Genomic DNA, 23,992 nt, shown 5'->3' on the forward strand with positions numbered 1-23,992 from the left:
TATATATATATATATATATAGTGAAATGAATCTGTATTTTTCCCTGTTCAGTTTAAGAACTCATGTCATGACTAATTTAAGAAGTAACATGACCTTTAAAATGTGTGATCACAGCTGCAGTTCTGCAATCACTAAGAAATAAAACCTACTAAAACCTGGCAAAGCCATGCATTTGGAAACCACTGCACAAAACAAATTAGACTGAAATAAATGAGCATTCAAATATTTATAACAAGCTATGTGTAAGCATCATTACATACATAATACATGATAAGACATGTTATGAATACACGTTTTCATAAATGTGTGTGTGTGTGTTAGTTACCGTTGAAGGTTGTTTTGGTCAGATGAAACCACTCCTACATTAGCCACCGACAGGACCTGCTTGCTGATGTTCTGCTTGGAGGTGTTGGCAGTTGCCATGGTGATGGTTGCAGAAGTCTCATTCATGCCCATGAGCTTTTCTGAGAAGATGTAAAATATTTGCTCAGAAAAATCACAAAACAACAAAAACGTAATTTTATGTGTTAAGTTACGTATAAAATTGAAGTGAAACTTGAAGATTCAGTGCTTAATCAATCCTTGACAAGCTGATGAGTAACTCAAAAATACAATATTTTTCAAAGGGGTGAATGCACCGCTTCCTAAGCACTACCAGATCACACCAACACTTTTCAGCACGGATGTCTTTACTGAGGGAAAACGCTACATTAGCTTTTTCCAGAATCAGTTAAATGCTTAAATAAAGTGGTTTCAGTAATGCTAGCCATGCTAACAGCAGTAATTATCAATAAAAAGCTCCTAAAGATAGTCAAAATGGCGGCTTTTCAAACTTATTTAACACGGTTTCACAGAAACTCCTCTGAAGCATGAAATCGCCTAAGAACCATTAAAATGATTTTCAATGTCTTTTTTATCTTCTTATAGTATAGCTTGGAATATGCCAAAACTGGTATCGGCAGCTCAAAATCTTCTAACTCGACCCCGAAATTCTGATCGGTCCATCTCAAAGTACAGAACCGAATAATGAAACCATCCACAACCTTTCAGCATGTGAATATAATTTATCCTGTGTAAAAGAGCGTAAGTAACAATAAAAGACCAACAAAAAAAAAAGGAGAGCTCATCTGTGCCAAGTAATGGGAAAGGATTTAAATAAATTGAGACAAATAGGAACATTTTAGGTAGAAATTAAAGTGGTCCCACTGTCAAATATAATAAAAGCCTATTACCTGAAATAAGTTATTGACTTCCCTCCAATGGTATACATTAAAGTACATTTGTTCGAGAGAAAATGGTCCGAATGAACAAGCCGTTACTTCATCTTAAATCTCGCTTTGCTTTTATCCAAGTGCAGTTGAGCTCAGACAATCATGAATAAGGTTAATTAATGCAGAAGCAGCATTTAGCAGCACTCAGAAGCTCGCTGACGGGTGGGAGGCGTTCCTCTCCGCTCCCTAAAAGGAACCACATCATCCAGAGGATGTGGACCAGCTGGAAGAGTTTACACATTTTGTTATTATTACTCTATGCACATGTAAACATATATGGTTAATAGGTTTTATGTGATAGTGGTTGGTGTACATAAAAAATAAGCCCACAGTGATCACAAGCAGGACTGTATCAGAATGAAATGTGGAGTTTAGATTTACAACCCAAACCGAAATTTGGAAAAGCCGTTTTCTACTTCTTAAAGTGTAACTAGGTAATTAGATAGATTACCCTGTTGACAGACAGAAGAAATTAAGGTGTAGAAGTTCAGTAGACTGTAATGAGCGCAGCGCACTGCACAATGCGCCCTGTTCCGCTCCTATCAATCACACATCCCAGACGATTTGCACTCGACTCAGACAGTGACTACAGCAAGCGACAAAATAGAGCTGGAACATGTTAAACAAGCAGAAAATGAGAGAAGTTATACTGCTCACTCCAATTATAGTCTAAAAACGAAATCAATAATATCTTAATTAAAATAACGTGCTTACTGTGGGCATAAGCCTATAATTTGTCGGGTCGGGCTCGGACACGATGCCTAAATGCTCGGGTTGGATTATTTAGACCCAGTGTATTATAAGCCTGGCAGCCCACCAGGCTTTACTTGCCCTTCCGCCAGGCTAAGGGTTGAGCAACAATTGCATTGTCCCTGCACCTGCCTGTTGGCCTCACACTATTATTTCCAAATTATAATGCCTGCTTGTGCACCTCCTAACTTTTTTTTTACTTTTAACAGTTTTCAACACAAAAACACGGGAGCCCGCTGATGAACTGCCCTAACACCCCATCAACGCTCGTTACACTGATTCCTCATTTGATTCAGGCTAGCAGTTCTCTGGCTCACATACATTGAAAACAGACAAGTAGCATATTCACATACTTCTGCCTGATCTAAAGGAGCTAAAGTAGTAAAGTCATCAAACCTAGACTGAGACTCTGTCAGCAAATATTAAAACTGAGGGAAAAGGTCAATGCCAAAGGTTTTTATCAATTAAAACCACCGTGGATCAGGATTACATACACAGTGACGCTCGTCTCTGAGAATCTGTTGGACTGTGACACATTTTACGTCTTCAAAGAGAAAAGCATGACACAAACATGCACTGACTTTGCTCACTGCAGAAGTCTGGCTCTTTCATGGTGCTGGGCATCAGCAGCTCTCCTACGGCGGGCTGGATGGACACGCTGAACTGGTCCTCCTTGGTGCTGAGGAGGGACAAACAGGATTACAAAGAGTCCATGAAAAAAAAAACTAACGCTTTCCTTACTGGACCTTGTATTGTTTTGTGGACAGAATGTCTTGACCAGGGCTGTCAACGTTAACACATGTGATCAGTCTAAAAAGCTCAACTTTCTTAGAACTGTATTAGATTTGAAACTGCACTCATAACATAATGCAGATTAATCGAATTACCCATTTGTACTAAAGCCCTCCATCCCGCAGAGTGTTACTTCAAAGCAGAGTGTTACACGGCCTGGTACTGCGGTCAACAATGCAAACGAGAACCCTTTAGTGCTTCCTTGTTTTAGGCTTTACACAAAAAGTTACAAATATCCAGATCAGATTTAGTAGAGCTCAGCCTTTAATTTCCACAGCATCCAAACACGGCTTTTCATCAGAACTAAATTAAAGGGCTAGTTCCCAGATTTTAGAGAATCTGGACATTTCAAAACCTGAATCAGAGATAAACTAAAGTGGAAAAAACTTTCTTGCATCCCTCTTCCTTTTTTTTGGAAACATTTCTCCTCTGGATGCCGAGCAAACTGATGGCTCTGTGAATAGAATTTTGGAGCGGATTGATCCGTCCTCTCCATCTCAGACAGATTTTCTGATAACGTTATTGATCAGCTGAGCAGCAGTGCCAATGGCATTCAGCAGGCCGATTTGGGTTGGGGCTGATTAGTGGAAGGGGAGAGGGGGGAATAATTGTTATCCCAGTGAAACGGGATCAATCGCGTTTGATGTCTCACCTGGGAACGAAGGCAAAGTGAGGGGGGGGAAAACAAAAAGAACAAAAATTAACAGCAAGAACAAACAAAAGAGGCAAAACCAGCAGTTGGCGAAATTGATTCAAGCAGTCATACATGTGAGTTTTTAAAAAAAAATTTCCCAGGGTTTCCCGTTATCTTACCATAACTGGAAGTTGGCTGCTTGTGTTGAGTCGCTGAAGTCGATGCCCATGGACACGCTCACCGAGGCCCCCGGCTCCAGCCGCTCTGAGAGTGGAAGTAAAGGGGAGGGGGAAAAAAAACACGAGAAGAGAGAGTGAGCTCCAAGGGCAAGGCATGCGGCACGGGGGGGGGGAGGATGAAGGAAAGGGAGAGCGGAGTGGAACAGACAAGCGTCTACACGACGTGTGTTTTCTACATCGCAAAGCAAGGCCGCCACGTGTGAGAAATCTATCCTTCAATCTACTTTCCCGACAAATTCAGCCTCTGAAGAGGAAAAAAAAGAAGAAAGAAGCATCTTTCCAAAGCAACAGAGCCGTCAAGGACTAAATCAGCATCAGGAGAGCTGAGGTAGAAAATAGTAGAAAATACGAGGAGTTTAAAAATGTTGGAGAGAATCGGAATCTGAAAGCGACACATGGAGTTTGGAGCGCCTTTACACAAGTTAGAAAATGTGATCACTGCTGATATTTTTTTCTTTATTTGCATGACAGGATCCTTAAGGCCCGTCTCTTTTTAACTTTGCTGGATAATAAACAGTTCCAGAACTTATTGTGATACATGATAATATCGTCGTTTGAGACCATTACAGCCATTTTCAATCAATATAATAATATTAGCATAATAATCCAAGTACACCCACTCAAATATCCACATTAATTTAATTTCTAAAGAACATTTCATTTGGAACCAGAAAACATTTCAAGTATCCAAATTAAACAAACAAACCAATTAAAATGGATTTTGAAGCTTGTAAAAACTAAAATAGTCATTCAGCTGAGACGGGGAAAACGGGTAAAAGAGGCAGGAAGGTCAAACTGCTTTGTACTGTCAAATGTTTGCAACGTTTCTCAAAATGGCAGCTTTTCAATTACTTTAAAGGACAGCGTTTTTTGTTTTTTTTTACATGACTGTTGTCCAAATGGAAATTATTGCGCTCCTTTTAATTAATTTTCTGACTAATTGATTTACTGCTTATTGTGACGAGCTTGAGGAGGCCTCTTCACGCATAACCAGAAGAAACTGAACACAAAAGTAAACACCAAAGTCCTTTGGTATAATGCTACATGACAATAGGCAGCAGAAAAGAGCAAATTTACTCATTGTCATCATCCTTCAGCAAACGGGCATAAAGCAGCTCAACACAAAGCTTTTGTCTGTATTCATCCCCCTGCGGTTCATCCAGGCTAGGGCCAGCCTCTGGCTCACCGTACCCACACTCAATCGATCCAAATTACCCACCGTTTGGCTGCATGAGTTCCTTCAATGCCCAATCAATCCCCTGCAAAGGGCGCTTTTAGCATGCTTCACCGCGCACCGCTTCTGTCTCGCGGTGCGTTCAGGGCCCGCACGCACCAGAGGTTTTAAAGGTACAGTTTATCAGATGGAAAACTGGGGACTGTGTGTCAATTTCCTTTTTCTGATCGATATCAATGAAAATGTGACTTGATTAGATCTGGTGATTAGTCGTTGGGTGTTTTTATTTAATTGTTTTTAGTAGAAGTGAGGCTAAATGGGCTTAGAGGGTATTCGACAATTTGATGATCATTTAAGATCCGTCCAGAAAACATGAGCCAAGAAAAATCTCAATATGTCACATAGAGTAGGGGTGTCCAAAGTGTGGCCCGAGGACCATTTGCGGCCCATGAATTAATTTTTTTTTTTTATAAAGCAAAAGTCAAAAGTCTTATTTATGTGTTTGATCGTTAATGACATACAAATTTCAGAAACTTTCATAAAAGCCTATAAATCACAAACTAAGTTTTGTATTTTAAATTTAATACATTTTGTGGCCCACCAGTAGTTTTTAAATTTGTCTGTTTTGGCCAAAGAAGAAAAGAGGAGATCTCAAAATTTCAAGATATAAAGGTTTAATATACATCACTAACAATTCTATACAATATTTAAAATAAAAATGTTATAGCACAATCAAGTAAGGTTAACTTCAGTTGTTAAAAAAATGCTACATATATGAAATAAAGACTAAGTCTTTTTACTTAATAATTTAATGCCTTGAAATTGGGCCTCTGTCTCTTTAAGAACTCCCCATCTTTCTGAAACTCCGCCTTCAGGAAGTCATCACAACATGGCCGCTATTTTAACCCTTTAAAAACACTGACAGGCGTTGCTCTGAGAAGTAGCTCATATAGCTCACTAGGTGTTTGCTAATTGCTGCAGGCTAGTCTGAAGGAGCTGAGTGCCAGAGTCGGAAGCTCACAAACTGTAGCTGCATCTCAGAGACGGGGCTAGGTCCACCCAAGTGTTTTGCAAAGCTGAATAGTTGCCATGGAGATTGGCAAATTTCTCAGTCATGCATGAAAGAATCAAAGGAACACCCCAGGTGTGTTTTTTGAGGAGAGGCTAACATTAAAACATGATGTAAAGCTAAACGCCCCCCAAAAAAACCCTACATGTTAAATAATAGTTCCGCTTTAAAGCAAATGGAGTTTTTTTTTTTTTTTTTAAGTGACTAACAAACTCATACAAAGCATCTATCCGGGCAGAGGAGACATTTTCATGCTGTTGCTACCAATGTACGGAGTAATGGGTGTTGGCGTTTTTGTGTGTGCAAGCGACTCACCAACAGAGTTAAAGCAGTGGACGTTCAGGCTGCCTGGGCTCCGATCTCCTATATGGATCTCTTCCAGGCTGTGATCTGAGCTGTTGGTCAGGATGACCTGCACTGCAACCATACTGGGCTGGTATAAGCATGGCTGCCGGGGGAAATGGTACTTGGCCGACAAGCCTTTTCCCGTCATATGGTGGAGCAGCTCGTGGGTTTTCACGGGGCCAAACGGTGAAGACGTGACCTGGAGAGAGATCGGAATAAAATCAGTGACAGAAACAGGCAGCCATGACGGATCAATTCTTCTAGATAAGTCTCTACACATTTTGTCAACGTATTGTATTTCACTGAGGTTCTATGTGACAAAGTCGTAAGCGAGAATTGCATACATGTAATTTTACATTATTTTATTTATTTATTTTTTTACAAATAGAAATCTGAAATGCCTAATTTGTAAACTGAGTCCACCGTTTTCTAATTTAATCTCAGAATGACTGAAGCAGAGAACAAACACAATCATCAAGACCAAGAAACAACAAACAGAACTTCATTCAGAATGATGTGTAGCAAAAATCAAAAGAGAAAACACACACTGAACATCAGTATTCAACATGGTGGTGGCAGAGTCATGCTGCGCCGGGATACGGAAGCTGGTTAACGATAGATGGGAAATTAGATGGAGCTAGTTAAGTGAAGAACATCTGTCAGAAGCAAAAAAAAAAAAAAGAGTCAAAGGTTTTCCTTCTACAAGGACAATGAGCCCAAACCTTCAGCCAAGAGTTAGAAAGAGATTAAAGAATATTCTTTTGTTAAAAGGGCCTAAACAAAGTTCAGACATAAATCTGTAGCCAGAGAACAGCTGCAACTAGCAATCGATTAATCGCATAAAATTGGCACTTTCTGCAGACTTGTCAATTTATAACTTATGCTGTTTTAACATAAAATTAAAAATACACTAACATATGCAAATAAAGTAATAAATTACCTTTTAGAAATAGGAAAACATTCGTCTAAGACACAATAACGTTCCATTAGTGAACGCTTGATCATTTGTAGCAAAGGATGCATCTACAGCTAAAGAGAATAAAAAAAACTTCAGGTTTTTTGTTGTTTTTTTATTTAAAAGCAAGATGTGTATCTTTTGTACAGCTTTGATATAATTACGGCTCTGGGTGTGTTCTCTGAGCAAAATGATTCCCCCCCCACCAGGAATTGGTGTACTCCAATTAGCGATTAATCAATGACTAAATTAGTTGATGATCATTTAAAAAAATCGATCAGGATTAATTGTTTCAGGTCCAAGTCAGACCTGAAAACTGATGATCACAGTTTCAATCGTATCACGCATTACAATTACGCATCACCTTGTGAAAAAGTCTGAGCATGAACCCCTTTTGCGAGGCAGCTTTCTGCAAAAACTCAATATTTCGTGCAATATCGTGCAACTGCATCCAAACTAAAGTCCAGAATAACACGAGAATATCCGTCTGTCACGTGACGAACGCTCATACAGCTGAACGTCTCTAATCAACAGCTAGAAGGCGCCTCTTGTTAGCGAAGAACTCTCCCTTCGTTAAGTCTGGAAGGTGAAGAGGAGTGCGTCGAGGAAACGTCCTCAATCAGCTGAGTTAGAGGAAAATGGGCCGGATGCTCAGGCAAAGCAGGCTGAATAAAAACACCCCTAATGAATAGAAACACAAGTGGCTGCCTCGGCCCAGAGCCCCTGCCTCTGGCTGGCTGTTTAAAAGGAGCTTTTACCCTTTCAGAGGCAGGAAATTGTATTACCTCAGAGAGGTGCTGAAAAGAAAGGAGGTGGAGGCGGCGTTTTAGTTTCTATCTGTGGAATTAACATCCTGTTACAGCAGATGAACGCCGTTCGCACTCTGTGGTGTGGAGATTCTCGACTGCCTGCTCTCATTAGAGAGACGAGATGTCACAGGCAGCCCACACAAGGCAACACAATACAGCAGGAAAAATGTGTGTGTGTGTGTGTGTTTTTTTTTTAAAGCGGAAAATTATCACATAATGTCCATAAACAGCAGAAGCGTTTGTGTTGTGTTCAAAACAAAACAAACAACAAGCACCACAAAAAGTATGGGTATTTTTGTCAAAAAGGTCAGATCTTTTCTTTCTTGAGTGACAGCACTAATTAGATCTAATTAGACTAAAATAAACTAAAAAAAAAAGAAAAAAAAAAAAAAGATTCATTAAGACTCGAAAAATAATTATCACCAGATGGCACTCAATTCGAGTTCAGGGAATAAAAAACAAAAATATCAATCGAAAATAGGGACGAGAGGATTAGAAAAACAGAAATGAAAAGTATTTTTAAAATAGTAAGGCTGGACACAAACTTAATGATTCTACAAACTTACAAACCCAAAAGGTGTGATAATAATGTGTCATTTGGGGTCAATTATTAATTTTGGGTTTTATTTTTCGATCCGTTCTTGTTTTTATTTCAGTGCAAATTGATTATGCGACATTAAGGTTCCGTTATGTTGATGCGAAATTAAGAATTTTGTTAAGTCCAAGTAATTGGAGATTTTCTCTTATTAACACAGTCTAAATAACATCAATCAAGTTCAGTGGTGCAGCACATTTCAGCAGCAATGCAGTTCAAAGTGCTTTGTTTCATGAAAACATGTGAAACAAAAACGTTGTGAAACCAGTAACAAAAATAAGAGTCGTTATTAAAATCGATAAACATCAAACATGTTGGTCAAAATTCCAGTTGTTATTAATCAAAAGCAACTTTAAACAGGTGGGATTTTGGCCTCGATTTAACATTTAACAATGTTTCAACTGTTTTGCAGTTTTCTGGGAGTTTGTTCCAGATTTGTCAAGCATAGAAGCTGAATGCTGCTCCTCCAAAAGCTCCAATCTAATGTTTGGATAACTGGTGAAAAACATCTATGCCTAAATGCATCAAAATCTGTGAATAGCTGAATGTGAATGAATCAAACGTCTCGTTGATGGGATAACCTGCTCATTCAGCATCTACAGGTAGTCAGATTACCTCATGACGGTGCTGAACTTTGACCTGAGCAACAACAGTAACACCGGATCATAGCGCTGTAGTCACAAGGCGCTATTGTAGAAACTAGGCATGATGGGTAAATCACTTCATCTGCTTCTTAGCAAGAGCACTTATCAGGTCACACAACCTTCTTATTTTGCTCCCAAGTAGAAACTTTAGTCTCCTTCACAATTTGCAGTCTTTTCCTTTGGTTAGCCTCACAGATTAGTGGTTTTCTTACGACTACAAAGTTGTTCCACTGAGTTTTCTTCATTGTACATGCAGTCAACCTATTGTTTTTATAAGTTTCAGTTTCTTTAATATTTATTTTTTACATAGGCCGTTATATTCCTAATACACTGGCTGAACAAATTACATTTGTGTTGTTTATAAATGTTTGACCAAACTTATGAAGCTATAAGCGTATCCAAGTGTGCTTTACCAATGCAGAGTTAGCAAATAAATATGTAATTCGGCCCATTTATGTCTGTGTTAAAAAAATAAAAAGTTTTAAGTCAATTCAGCACCGATTTCTGTATCAGATCAGTGTCTGCCGATACCGATATCTGAGGTTCAGTATTGGAAGTCAACAAAGTGGATCGGTGCCTCCCTAGAATTTAAACTTTTCTATTAAAAACCTGTGGAGTTAGCTGCAATCATAACATCTTCAGAGAACCAGTAATTTGTAATTATTTTTAAGAATATAGGAAAAGCAGACTTGCAGAAAGATTAGAGACACTATATAAAAAAAAGAAACAATTGAGGTGTAAAAAAAAAAAAAAAAATAGAAATGTAATATAAAACGTGCATCTCCTGCTACTATACCATCGAAGCATCTGTAACAGAGGTCACAAAAACATTCGTCTCTTGCGGCCGTCACGCAAATTTATCGGACCACTTTTGGATGTGTCGGAGCAGTCGGTATCGATAAAGCCCGCCGTAATGTTTGCCAGGCCGTCACGACGGAGATTTACCTCCCTGACAGAGACATTCCGCCTTCAAGGTCCTCCTGTGTGCCTTCTCGCCCCCCCCGTCTGAACGGGGACGGGGACAGCGCTTCAAACTGCATATTATCACCAATTTGACATGGTGGACAGTTAAAGGCTGACACGAGTGCCCACACACCATCCGCTGTTGTTCTACGCCGCGCGGAGCAATCCCATAACACCTCAAGTGTAAATAAGAGAGGGAGAGGGATGCAACCTTGACTTCTCTGTCAGTCTTTTTTTTTTTCCTTCTTCCCTTCGGGTCTGCGCTCGGAGGCTCGGTCCCGGACAGGAAAGGAGGAAGGTGACAATGAGAGAGGAAGTTGATTGAGAGGCTCTATTATGCATCAACTTAAAGGAAGCTCCAGTGATGGATGACACAGACACGCCAGTCACCTTCAGAGCACGGACGCCGTGTTCCCAGCATCCTCTCTGGCAAATGACCTGAAAATCCCGCTGACGTGCTAAAAAAAAAAAAAAAAAAAAGTCTATGTGGATTGAGGCGGGCTTCGCATTGAAACGAAAGAGCTATGAAGTGCACAGCGACGCATGGTTTATATATTGAAAAATCCAGTTTTAGTTTTTTGCAGATATTGTCCACTTGGGATTTTATTAAACTCTCCAAGAGTCGGTGGGTTTAAGGTAAGGGGGACATGTGTTTGATTTTTAGGGCCCGACCGTTTCCCCCTTCGATCTGAAGATGACAATTAATTGAAGGGGCATCACAAAGACCTTGGGTACAGATTGAATTAAATAAATGTTAGCACGGTCGCCCTAAACCTACTTTAACTTGACAATGAGCCTCTCCAGAACACACATACAGAGATTAGTTCATTTGTGTCAATTTTTCAGGAAATTAGATTTTCTCAAATGATTAATTTTGATTTTTTTTTTCTTCATTAAGGCAGATTAGCAATAATAGAAGATTGATATTCATAGGCAGGAGTGTCCTTCATCCAGCTTTACAAGTGCCACACACACTTTTTATTAATCTATTTACTGAACGCGAGGCGTAGATTGAAGGAATCCCACTAACAACAATTCCTGTGAAAACCGAATGTAATTTAATCTAAAATCCCCCAAAACATTTTAAAACTAAAAATATTAACATACGTAATTGTACGTTTGTAAATGTGCAATTAAAATTAGCATCTTTTTCCCAGGTGTCTGGATATTTAGATAGTCAGGGCCGGATATAAAAGGATGTGGGCCACTGGGCAGGACCAAGTTTGGTGCCTTAAAGAAAAATTATTTCACAAAAGCAAATTACAGTGCATCAATAAGCGGTCTTACCAATTTTCTGAGCATCGTTTCTATTCATAAAAGTCCCAAAATATTTATACAACTCACATAATATGCGCTGATGACTTTTAAATAAAGTACAGTGTTCGCAAAACACACTTTCAAAAAAAAAAAAAAAAAAGAGGCCCTGGGCTACTGCCCCTTTATAAAATCTGTCCTAGGGGAAAATTATTAACCATTTAAAATGGATTCAACCATAAAAGACAATGTATTTTATTATTATTTTATCTGTTGTAGACCAAGTAGTAATCATTTTTCAAGAAGGGGCAAAAGAATGCTTTCAAATCTGAAAAGTGTGGCTGAATGCTTAACAAACATGCCACCACAAGTGATGAGTTGGGCCCCTTGAGCTTCTACACCATGATTGTCCATGTTTTTATGAAAGCAAGCATTTCTAAACAGTCAAATTTGTCTCGTTTTCTAGCATTCTTTCTATCTGCTGACCTGCAGTGTGCAGTAAGAGAGGAATTGTGCCACATTCCTAAATGCTCCATACAGCCCAAAAGGGTTCACATTAAAAATGTATTACAGTGGGAAAAGTATGAATTAGGAAGCCGAGCAAAAGAGGACAGAGGCTGATTTTCAAACCTCTGCTGAGTAAGATCAGTTTAAGATCAGATTGTAAAGATCAGTTACTCGAGCAAGTATCGGCCGATTGCAGATCTCCCAAGAATAAGGAAATCAGGGCCAGTAAAGCCTGGTGGCCCGCCAGGATTATAACATACTGGAGGAAACCCTGTACTGTAAAAGACAAATGGAGCTTTATAAATTAAAAAATGAAACATTAATAAGTTCTGAATGGCAACAAATTCACATGTCATAAATGTAAGCAGTAGGCCTGTCACAATCAATAACAACTCAATTAATTGCATGATAAATTAAAACGAGCTCAACAATTTCTATTTGCAGGATTTATCGTTTTTCTCTCTCTCTCTCTAGCAAAACCTGGTGCTTTAGACTCAACTAGCCCGTTTGTTCAATGTATTTGGTTGTTGTGTTTGTTTATTTTGGCTCTTTAAAATGTCTTCCAGTTCTAGTGTTAAATTTTCATTAGAATTTAAAGTTTATTGATCTTTGAGAATATGTTTTTTCATTATTATGCTATTACCATTATATAACTTGAGAACGATCTCACGGTAACTTCTGGGAGAATTTGTTATTGTGAGAGGCCTAGTCAGCAGTTAAATTCAGAAAAAGATAAGGAAGTGAAGAGAGAAGAGAACAGGGAAAAAAAATTGGAGTGACCAAAATTTTTAGGACTAAAGCAGTGGTTCTTAACCTGGGTTCGATCGAACCCCAGGGGTTCGATGAGTCGGTTTCCTGGGTTCGGCGGAGCCTCTGCCGCGGAGGTAAAGACACAGTTGTGTAAAGTCATGATGACGCGCCCCGCTTTGTCATCACTTGCTGCAGAGGATCACGTTACATTGCTTAACCAATCAGTGCTGCGGAGGAGCCCTGATTGAAGGAGCTCCACTCTCAGTATGGATTTGAACTTGTGTCTTTAATTACTTCAGCAAAGCTCACAGTTTTTACCAAATTTTGTAGTCTACTCCTAAGTTGCATCTTTTCGGGGTTGCTACTGCCTCTAGTGGCGGGGGAAGGTAACACAGCTAATATAATTACATTACTAAATCAGAATAACGCAAAGTATTTTGTGTGTGTGTGTGTGTGTGTGTGTGTGGAGGGAAGGGGGGGGGATAAGAAAGGTTCGGTGAATGAGCATATGAAACTGGAGGGTTCGGTACCTCAAAAAAGGTTAAGAACCACTGGACTAAAGAGATGCTTTAAAACCCGTCCGTTCTCCATAACAAGCGGCCGGTTCACCTGACTGACCGCTTCCTCGCGGACATTTCTTCCTATTTAAGAAGCAATCTCTGCAGTTTGAGTGGCAGCGAGAGGTTTGGAGGGCAGGAGCCGCTATATTCGCAGCACTGGAGGTCCTTCTGCTGATTCATAATTAGACGTGAACCCTGGGGCTTACGGCGGTGTGTGAGGCGGGGGGGCTACGGGGAGGTCACGGGGGTGAGGCGAGAGACGGGGGAGCAGAAGGGGGGGGAGCCCATGCCCGCCTGATGGACACCAAATGAACAAATTATGATGGGCCCCTCTGGGCGTGATGGGGTCAAACGCCCCGCGCCCCGCCGCTGACAGTTCAATTTCCCCCTAACGCGGCCCCATTCGCCGACCGCTAATTATGAATGAAAAGTTATCAGCCTCGGCCGCCCGCACCACCTCTCCCCCAGCCCCGCCGCCGCACACACACGGACAGCGGTCGGAAGAGGTTCGGGGGTGGTGGATGGGGGGTGGGTGAATTTAAGAGGCAATTTTGAGAGATCCTGATGTCAAAATGTTATTAGAGAGAGCGGTAGCATGCAGAAACGAGGGGAGAGGAGCAGGAGACGGAAGAGGGAGGTGGGTCAAAGACAGTGACCGGGGTTAATCTAAACGCCTTTGATAACCATGCAGTAATTCTCTAAAAGGGCCCGAGCGCTCAGCTGAGACACAACCGCTGCCTCTGTGGGCAGATTGCTGAGAAATAGAAATGACACTGGGGCCAGTTGGTGTGAGTGTGTGTGTGTGAGGGGGGGCAAGAATGTGCATATGCACGAGCTGGTGTGTGTATGAGTGTGTGGGTAAAGGTGAGGTTATTTACCCTTGTCTATGAATTCTGCAGCCCCATCATGTATTTATGCATAGAATTGACTCTAAATCAGATGGCGACGTGCAAAAAGTTCCCTGTTCTAATCTGCATTTCTATTCGCCATTACTCCCTGGCCTTCACCTGAGAGGAGAGACTGACTAACGAGACTCCAGCTGCATCCATGTTGGCTGGAGAGCAGCTGTCAGTCATCCTGACAGGCAGGCAGGAAGGCAGAGGGGCAGGAGGGTGGCGGGCAAACGCAAACTACCTGCTAACTTGACGTAAAACTCATTGGAAGAGAGGGGGACAGTAGGAAGAACATTTAGGGTGCGTTCACACCAATACTATTTAGTCCATTTTAATCAAACTTCAGGTTGCTTTGTCTAGAGTAGCGGTTCTCAACGTGGGCGGTACCGCCCCCCAGGGGGCGTTCAGAGGACGGCAGGGGGCGCTGGCGGACATTTTTACAAAAGAGGGGCGCTGGGATGCCTTTGGGGGGCGTTTGGTCGAAGGTAAACTTTACACCTTAAATGTACAACAATGCCAGTTTAGACTTTGAGCAACTTGGTAAAACTGTATTGTGTAACATTAAATCATGCTTGGCTGCAACTTTATCGATGGCAGCTCTTCTTCTATTCAGTGTTTGTAGCTTCTTGGCGCAGCTCCGTTCTCCTGCTACTGGTAGCTAAAATCACGATACGCTCACTGTGTATCCCTCTGAAAAATTAACTCATTTAAATAAAGAAATCAAGAAATCCCTCCATGGGTGATACCACGATAGAGAGCGTTCATTTTATAGCGTTAACACCGGAGCTGTAAGTGGTCCGGTATGAAACGGGGGTGATAGAACAACACAGCATTTTTAAATTTCAATAATCAAAATGCAGAAATTGTTTCCGTTGTTTTAAAAGGTTTATGTCAGTCTGCCTTTTCCCCATCGATATGCTTCCTGAATGCTGTCCACGATAGGGAGTAAAAAAGAAAAGAAAAAAAAAAGACGAGCACATTGCGCAAAACTCTGAAACAGGAGAAGCGGGACATAAAACGGAGCGACGAACTAGATGTGAATTATGGCATAAAAACAGAGAATCCGATGCTGAACAGTGGAAAAATCAACACATGATGTTTCACATCATGTGTTGATTAGGAGGTGCAGCAGGTGATGCGATTACTGATGGTGAGGGTCAATAAATGATAAAATAAATCTAGCAACAGGAAAGAAACTAAAGTGGACAAAGCAATAAACCAAGAGAGGATAATACTAATCAAATGAAACTAAATGGAAATTAATGAAGAACGAAATGCAAGAATAAACTAAGAAACTAAAGTAAATACAGGGGAATAAACTCGTATGGCAAGACCTTTCGAGCAATACTTAATACAGAGGACTGTATGGCAAGAATAAACAGACACTATTTCCAGATAAAAGTTAAAATAATACTGTTGAAATGTCATGGGTTTGTTGAGACCATATCTAGTACTGAAAATAAATATATCTTACAGACCATAACAGTAAAGAACTTATCATTTATGTTTTTAATTAGATTTGATATATTTATTTCTTCAATATTATTTTTTATGTGAGTGTTAATGTCAGGAGGCTGATGACTCCATGACACTTTCAATTTGACTCATTAGGATTTAATTAAGAACCATCTTTGTTCTTTGTAATTTCTGTCCAGTAAAACTATTAATCTATAATCAATAGACAGGCCTATATAAAGATATAATCCATGTTTCTGTCTCATATTTGTATGGCATTAAAAGGACCTGGAACTTTAGTTTTTCCACTGAAAGCTCTGGTTTGCACAATAAATGCCATGTGGGTGAAATTTTATGGCTGATACTCTGATGTCCCATTCTCCTGAAGGCAGCACAGAGCTGCACCACCAGAAACTAGCACTGAAGAGAAGAAGAGTTATGATTAATGTAGTTACAGTTCTATCCATGTTTTAATGTTGCAGAGCTCAGTCGTTTGCAAATAGTTCAAAGTTTAAACTGGCATGTTGAACATCTTTTATCTGGTCATTTTGTGGAATATTTAACAACTAGAAAATGACAGAATAAGAATATTTTTTCCACTCTGATTGGCTGCTGTTAGGCCTACCAATTTTAACTTGAATATTAATTGCATTTTTCATAGACGCCTGTGAAAATAATTTCTATTCCCATGACATTTTTGTTCTCTGGGAGATTATTTTTGATGATAAATATAGAAACAAGCATAAAAAACATCTACAATGGTGATAGTAATATTAATGATAAAATAATGGTCAGTGCAAAGTAGCCTGCAAATTCTTTGGTGGGGGGCGGTGAGGGACCTGGATAAGGGTTACAGGGGCGCTGGCCCAAAAAAGGTTGAGAAACACTGTATTAGAAAGTCCGGTTTGTTTGGGGAGAATTGAACTCTGATGCGGACCCAGAAATTTAACTCTGTTCCAGTGAAAACCTAAGTATCGGATCAACTGAAGTGAATTCTGGTTTGGTTCAAAAGCAGATGTGAAGGACAAGCGGACCGGAGACCGCTCCGAAGGCAGGAAGTGGACTACAGCGCAGGGCATTCTGGGTAAATACAATCAAAACCAATGTCAGAGCCTAGCACTAGTGGGAGAAATGGCTTGTGGTCTTTTAAACGACCAAACAGGAATCCTGCAGCCAATAAAGTCTGACGCTGCTCCATTTTTTTGTTTACATTCTGTGAAAAAGGAAGTTGAGCTCATGTCTTCCTCAGATGTTTTAATGTTGCTTCCTTCAGTGGTTCTTGGTACAGCGCCACCACAGGTGAGGAGGGGAACAAGTTTTTAAAAAAAGGTTTGTTTTGCTTGACTCAGTGCAGAGTGAGAGAGAACCAAAGCGGTTGAAAATGTAACAAATGTTGCAATTGTGGTCCCGAAATCGAACCAAGACTACCAGACCAGGGCTGAGACCATGTGCGCCAGGATTGAAGCTTTTTGTGATCCAGTCTTTGACAGAAAGAGAGAGAGATATGGAAGAAACAAACATAAAAAATCATGCAAATGGAAATTATCGAGTTCTTTTATCATGTGATTAAATCACTTATTGCTCACTGCGACAGACTTGGCTCCAACCCTGAGAAATTTTAAAGAAAAAGAATAAATGCTCTCCTTTTGAGAAAAGTGAGTTCTACATTGCAGAGCCAATAGGGGGACCACTAGTTACGATTATTTTATTTAAAAAAATTTAAAAAAGTCGGAACTTTTTTTGTCTCCATTGAACAGATGTACTTAAGTCGAGGATAGAAATTAAATAATGTATTTATCTGTTTTGAAGCTTACAGAAAGTTGATCAGCTATGACTGAACTATGGTCTCATGGCCTAATAAAGTATCATGCAACCTAATAATGCCATTCTGCTAGAAAATCATGACTTGTTCCACTATAGCTAAAGGTGGAGTCGGATGATATGGCTGAAAAATGTATCACGATATAAGCATGCATTTCATATCAGTAGACACTGATAACTATTGATCCAATTTTAAATATCAATGTCAAACTGGTAGCATGACCTTTACAGTTTTATCCACAATTTTCTCTCCACACGTTAATTTTTAAGAAGTTATGAGGCAAGGTGGCGAAACATGAAACTACTGCTGCGCAAGTTACTCAACAGGTTGTTGCTAGGTAACCAAAGAGTGAGTGAATGAGTCGATGCCAGCTAGCTCACAGCTAACTTAACTGGCTGTGAGAGATTGAGCAGATCAAGTCTTTCCTCTGCCTACATCTCCCACAATGCTGTGCAGTTCTGGATAGGAAATCAGTGAATATTCTATATATTGAATATTCCACCAAAAGTATTATCAATTGATAATGATCACTTGTCTATTGATTTATTGTCTAGCCATACATAAAATTAACATAACATCCCTATGAAAGGTGACAATGAGTTGCATAAGTTTAATATCTTCATGATTCGTTGCGATTTAAAAATCCTCAAACTGCAGCATTTCCAAACATCCGACTTTGTCGTAGAAAAATAGACACAGCAGTAGCTGAGAGAGTGTTTTGGACGTTCCCCTCCCAGGGGAGGAGACGGGATACAAAACACACAGATGTGAAGAGCTGCTCACATACTGTGGAGAGAAAGGAGCCGTCACACCAGGAAAGGTCAACCATCAGATATACACAATACGGAGACACGAGGGACGCAACACCTGACAGGAAGAGATGGAGGGCGGCAGAGGAGGAGAGAGAGAGTCAAAGCGGTTGGACTTCTAGATGAGGCGCAGAAATAGAGTTCAAGGGTGTGGAAGAACGAAAAGACGGCGACGGTCGAAAAAGACAGACTATAAGAGATACAGGAAACGGGAAGAGCTGCTGCGCCATCCCGACTGGCTATAAATATAGCGAGGCGGGAAAGGTCAATAGTTGGCGTCTGGCGCCGTAATGTTCCTCAAGGGAGAGGAGGCTCATTTTGCCATTGCGCATTGATGCTGCGGTGTCAGGGAGAAAGGAACAATCGAGTCCCGGCACACACTGCTGGAGGAAATGTCACTCGGTCTGGCCGTGACGCGGTCAGACGGAAAGTTTGGAAACGGCGGGCACCAACCTGCATGGCGGACGAGACGTTGGAGAGAGAGAGGCCTTCGAGGTCGGACAGCAGGCTCGAGGAGAACACAGAGGACTTTGGTGCACTCGGAGGCGCAGAAGAAACTAAACAATAGAAGAAACAATGAGTCAAACTGGAAAACTGATTGTGTTAAGCTATAAGATCAAAAAAGTCAAAACTGAGAATACACAAGCATTAAGCCCCCTCAACAATAAATTAGGACTGTCGTAGACTCCCCAAAAACCTTTATTTTCAGTTAAATCTGGATGGATTCCAGCAAAATAGGAAAAAATTGATTTTGTGTGAATGCTTGCTACCTTCTTAATGCCTAGAAAAAACAGAAGGTATTCCCCTGTGTCGTAAAACATTACAAAAACATTAACTTGCTCCCCATCTTAGCAAAACTCTCTCGGTCTTCTCATTAGCTTGTAGCTTTATGTGGGAAGATCACTCCACATTCACTATAATCATTCCCAACTTCCTTTAGTCTGCCAGCAACCAGCGTAACTAAGTGTGTATTTATTAGTAAATAGTAGAGGTGTGCTGATCGATCGGTCACCGATCATAATCGGCCGATTTTCGTGAAAAAGTGCATGATCGGTGATCATTGGCTCTTGTTGCCGATACCGATCACCTGCATCTCATTTCGCAGCCTGCCTGTGCAGGTGGTCTCCTCTTTCCTTCACACTGCGCAAACGCGTAGCAACAAGTCCTAAGCGATGTGGAACTATAATGCACTGAATGATTGAGGACGTTTGCGTGTTGCGGCAGAAAATTGAAGCACGTCAAAATGCATCAACACAACGAAGCTAATACGACATAAAAACGATGCCATACATGACAGAGTTTGGCTACATGGAGGCTCACTGCAGTAAAAAAGACATATGGAGGATCAGATAGCAGGTAAAGCAGCTACACACACTCACCCTGATTAGCATGGCTGTCAGAAAGCTAAACAAATAACCCGCAAAATTATTCAATTCTTTGAGCTGCGATGTATTCGCAGGTTCTGCTCTCGCTGTTGAACCGCTGCTATGCTACAGGTAGTAATATTTCACAGACGGAGCGCCGCTTCTGCTCCACCTGGTAGTGACTCTCGCACCGAACCTCTGCTTACAGCTGCAGCATCTAAATAAAAAAAAAATACATTTTACATACGTATTAAAACTTTCGCTGTCCTAACATGAGACAGATAATCTCTAAAAAAATAATTGATCTCCTCCCTGCTCTGCATAATTACTCCGCTCAGTTAGAAACAGCCACTCAGAACTGGCAGTAATCAGCTAGCCGCCATGCTATCAGGACGTTTTCATTCAGTAACTGGACTGTTTATTGTAATGGATCCTGTATTTGCCTTTGAATGTTAAGTTTTATACTTGAATTTTTTTGGCAATGTTGAGAGGTTTTATTTTGGCTCTTTGCATTATTTAGCCTCTTCAGAGCCTTCATATGTTATCAGTCTGTTAAAGATAGTATTATTGATAGCAGTACAATTTGCAAAATTCCTGTTTTGTTTAGTTTTCTTCTTGGAAAAAGTTATTAAAAACAAGTTTTTGTCTAAATTAAGGTGAATTCATGGTTCCTTTTTCCACATAATGTAACCGGTAGTGTTTATGATAAAAAATAAATAATTATGTGATCGGTGATTGGTATCGTATCGGTGATCAGCCCTCATGGGTGATAGGTATCGGCAAGAAAAAACCTGATCGGCACATCTCTAGTAAATAACCATGAATTGTTGACTGCAACAAAAGTATTACAGCTTCATCTGGGCCTGATGAGGATCTAGATTCACCTAAAGCCAGCGTGGCCAGTCCAGATTCAAAGTTTTTTTAAGTTGGAGAAGATTCTCCATAGCAAAGTTCTGCAGTGCAAACAATATATAATTTGCTGACATAAGTCGTAATATTCATGATCCCTGCATTATGGAGCAACCAGGCTTTCATGGAGCAATTTTGACATTGACAGAATTTTTGTCTCTCTAACCACCTCATAAATAAAAGTACAAATAAAGTATAAATAAAGTCCTTCCACCTAAGGAAGATTTATTTTGGGTGAATAATTCAACTACTCGACAGTCATTATTGTTCCTACAGCCAATTAGGGATGAGGGAGGATGATGATGCAGAACACAAATCTGAAAACGGAAAACTTTCCACATTTGATTATTTGTCTGTGGAATGTGACTCGCAAGTTATTCATTGAAAATGTATCTAAAACATTTGAAAGAAAATGCAACTTGTGAAGCTGGAATTGACTGGGCACTTGACTCGCTATTGGCTTGTATTAGAAAAACAGGCAATCCATGACCTGCATTTATTTTCCATTGGAACAACAATAAGGGAGACTCTATATTTTATGCTGCGTTGCATTTGTAGTTGGAACTCTGAAATTTTGACTTCCAAGTTGGCAAAAATAGACTGGAACGCTCCACGACTCCCAAAGTTGGACTTCCGCTTCAAATATTCTGAGAATCTTTCAAAAAGACAACTTCAAGATTCAATATGGCTGCTCCTCATATCAACAATAGTAAACTGTGGTGAAAACATGTTTATTTTTACAAGGCATACTTGTAAGAGTGTGTCTGAAACCAATGATGCATGTAAGCGCCTTCAGCTATACTGAACAAATGAAATGTGTTGTTGTGGAAGGTACAGCCAACGACGATGTTCGTCAGAGGCACAGAGTACAATGGCTACTTGGGCGTCACGATATAGGAATCCTGACTTCTCTGACTAAGTTAACTGGAATGCTGTTAACTTGGGCTTGATGTTATTCACCGCTCCGAGTTCAGACTTCTGAGGTCAGTGGGAGCATTAGCTTCTGCAGTAGTGTATATACATATATATATATATATATATATATATATATATATATATATATATATATATATATATATACACACACAGTGAATATTTGGTGTGTAGATTATTAAAACAGGCAGCTCTGGGCAATTTTGGAAGTAGTCTCAAGTTCGCAGGCGATACTGGCTGTACTGGGGGTCTCACTATAGTTTACAGCCTGCTGCCATAGGGAAACAGTCTTAGAAATGAACTTACAGTCATCTAGATCCAATAGAGAGACTTCCTTCTTGGACTTTACCTCCACCTAAAAAGCAAGCACAGCAAATTCCCAATGAGTGTAAAAATAAAAAAAACAAGAAGATGAACTGCAGCATTGTGGCAATTCCACCTAAAGAGAGAGAAACATTTCAATTTCAATAACGAGACCTTGAAGATGTTACACATTCCTCCCCAAATCAATTGGTTTACATTTCTATGCAACTTGTGCTACACAGAGTCTGGTGGAGAAAAGCACACATGCTTCAATCTCACAGACCTGCAATAAAAATCTGATTTAAACATTTGAGCATGTTTTTATCACCTTTTCTCCATACCCACCTAACCAAGCTGAGTTTATCACATCGCATAAAGAACCATAAAATCCCACTCTGCCAACTCCAGGCTAGATAAGCAGCAAACAAACAGGACAAAGGAGTGAGAGGCAAACAGGAGTAAAGAAAAAAAAAAACAAACCGTAAAGTTCCAGGTGGCCGTATCTTATCAGATTTTCTCTGATCGAAGCTTGGTGGGGGTAATAGAGACGGAAACCCTGTTACTGGAAAAGCGGTCTGAAAGAGCCGTGCAGGAAAAAATAAATGGCTGAGGGAAAAAGATGCATAATTCATAGGCCATAACCAAATGACAAAGTGAATGAAATGAGAATTTCATAGCGCCGAACGGCAAAAGGGTGAGAGAAAGATAATGTGATGAGCGTAACAGGTAAGAAAAAGATTGTGAGAACTGGAGAACTGGGGGGGGGGGGGACTTAAAAGGGGTGGAAGAGAAAAACAAAATAAAGGAGATGCCATGGAGCCAAATGATATCCCAGAGAGTAAATCAGGATTTTGAAGCTTTCAGCACACACAGCTGGGAGAATATCATGTTAATACTCAGTGGGAGCCGAAAAGAAGAGGGCTGTTCTCCTGTTTACAATTTCAACCCCATTATATCCCATCAATTGGGCTGCGACTCGTACCACACAGATGAATGGTACAACATGAAAGTGAATGTTCCACTGTAGCTTTTTATCAGCAGCCCTCAGCAACGTTAATCCAGTAAAACCAACATTCTGTAGGCGTACATTCAGGTTTTCTTTTATCTCTTTAATAAGCTCTAAAGCTCAACGTTTTACTGGCAGTAAACCGTCCAGAATGCAGAGAGAGATCTCTGTATGATAGTGGGGATCAGATGAGACCAAATGCTGTCACTGTACGTTTTGCTGGACAATAAATAGTCGCCGTAATTATGGGATAAACGACAATATTGTTGTTTTCAGACCATTTTCATGTAATATATGCGTTACCGTTTTATGAGAGTGGAAATGTGAAAATTTGTAGCACTTGATTGACTGTAATGATTGTTTTATTGACTTATGGCAGAAGTGGACTAAACACTTCAACAAGCGAAAGGATGGATTTGCACTGTAACTCAAAGTTGTCCTAACTCTGAGTTGCAAAGTCAGGACTTTGAGGTACTGAGCAAGTACCTCTGCTCAGCTGTGCGAAGCTATAATGATGCTGAAGCGTGACATCACCTTCGGTTTAGTCTTTGCAACGGTCTTCTTCTGCAGAGCTGGAGAGTCGGAGTCGGAGTCAGAGTCAGACTCCGAGTCGGAGGAGCTTTCAGCGGATGAGCTGCTGGTTTTGCCCACAGGACCGTTTCCGTTTTCATCCGAGTCACTAAAACAATCAGGCAAAAGAAAAACAAAATGCCTCAAACATACAAGGAAGTTTCACCAAAACCATTATTTTACATTGTATATAGAATTTCTAATTGCACTTTCTGAATAATTTGACAGGTTTGCTGCAGTTTATTTTTACGTTTGACCAAGACAGTCAACCTTTTGCTTTAGTCAGTTTCTTTATTATTAATTCTACGTTGGCTGCTCTACTCCTAATTGCACTGACTGAACAAATTAAAATTGTGTTGTTTTAACATGTTTGACCAAGCTTGTGAAGCTATTGGCATACGTGTCATCAAATAAGTGTGTAATTCAGTACATTCATGTCTGTGTAAAAAAAATTGTTCTAAGTCAATTCAGCACTGTTTTTCTGTATCGGGTCGAATCGGCCGATGCCAATTATCTGATATTGTTATCGGAAGTGGAAAAAAGTGGTTAATCCCTAATAATTTAATTTATAAGTAAAATAACTTTGCGTCACAATAAACGCATTCAGCTGTAACAAA

General features: G+C 40.2%; 1 protein-coding gene across 4 annotated transcripts in view; it reads right to left on the reverse strand.

Annotated features, from left to right (window-relative positions):
* Positions 1–23,992, reverse strand: part of ap3b1a (adaptor related protein complex 3 subunit beta 1a) — a 68,696-nt gene that overhangs the window by 10,073 nt on the left and 34,631 nt on the right. For all 4 annotated transcript variants that reach the window (XM_008423416.2, XM_008423413.1, XM_008423412.2 and 1 more), the window contains 7 exons: positions 23,340–23,484; positions 21,803–21,851; positions 18,744–18,847; positions 6,245–6,473; positions 3,627–3,711; positions 2,603–2,700; positions 326–464 (listed from right to left, as the gene is read on the reverse strand). In XM_008423416.2, the coding sequence (XP_008421638.1) occupies positions 326–464; positions 2,603–2,700; positions 3,627–3,711; positions 6,245–6,473; positions 18,744–18,847; positions 21,803–21,851; positions 23,340–23,484 (849 nt within the window). The remainder of the gene's footprint in view (positions 1–325; positions 465–2,602; positions 2,701–3,626; positions 3,712–6,244; positions 6,474–18,743; positions 18,848–21,802; positions 21,852–23,339; positions 23,485–23,992) is intronic.

This window comes from Poecilia reticulata, linkage group LG12 (genome assembly GCF_000633615.1).
Source record: "Poecilia reticulata strain Guanapo linkage group LG12, Guppy_female_1.0+MT, whole genome shotgun sequence".
NCBI lineage: Eukaryota > Metazoa > Chordata > Actinopteri > Cyprinodontiformes > Poeciliidae > Poecilia > Poecilia reticulata.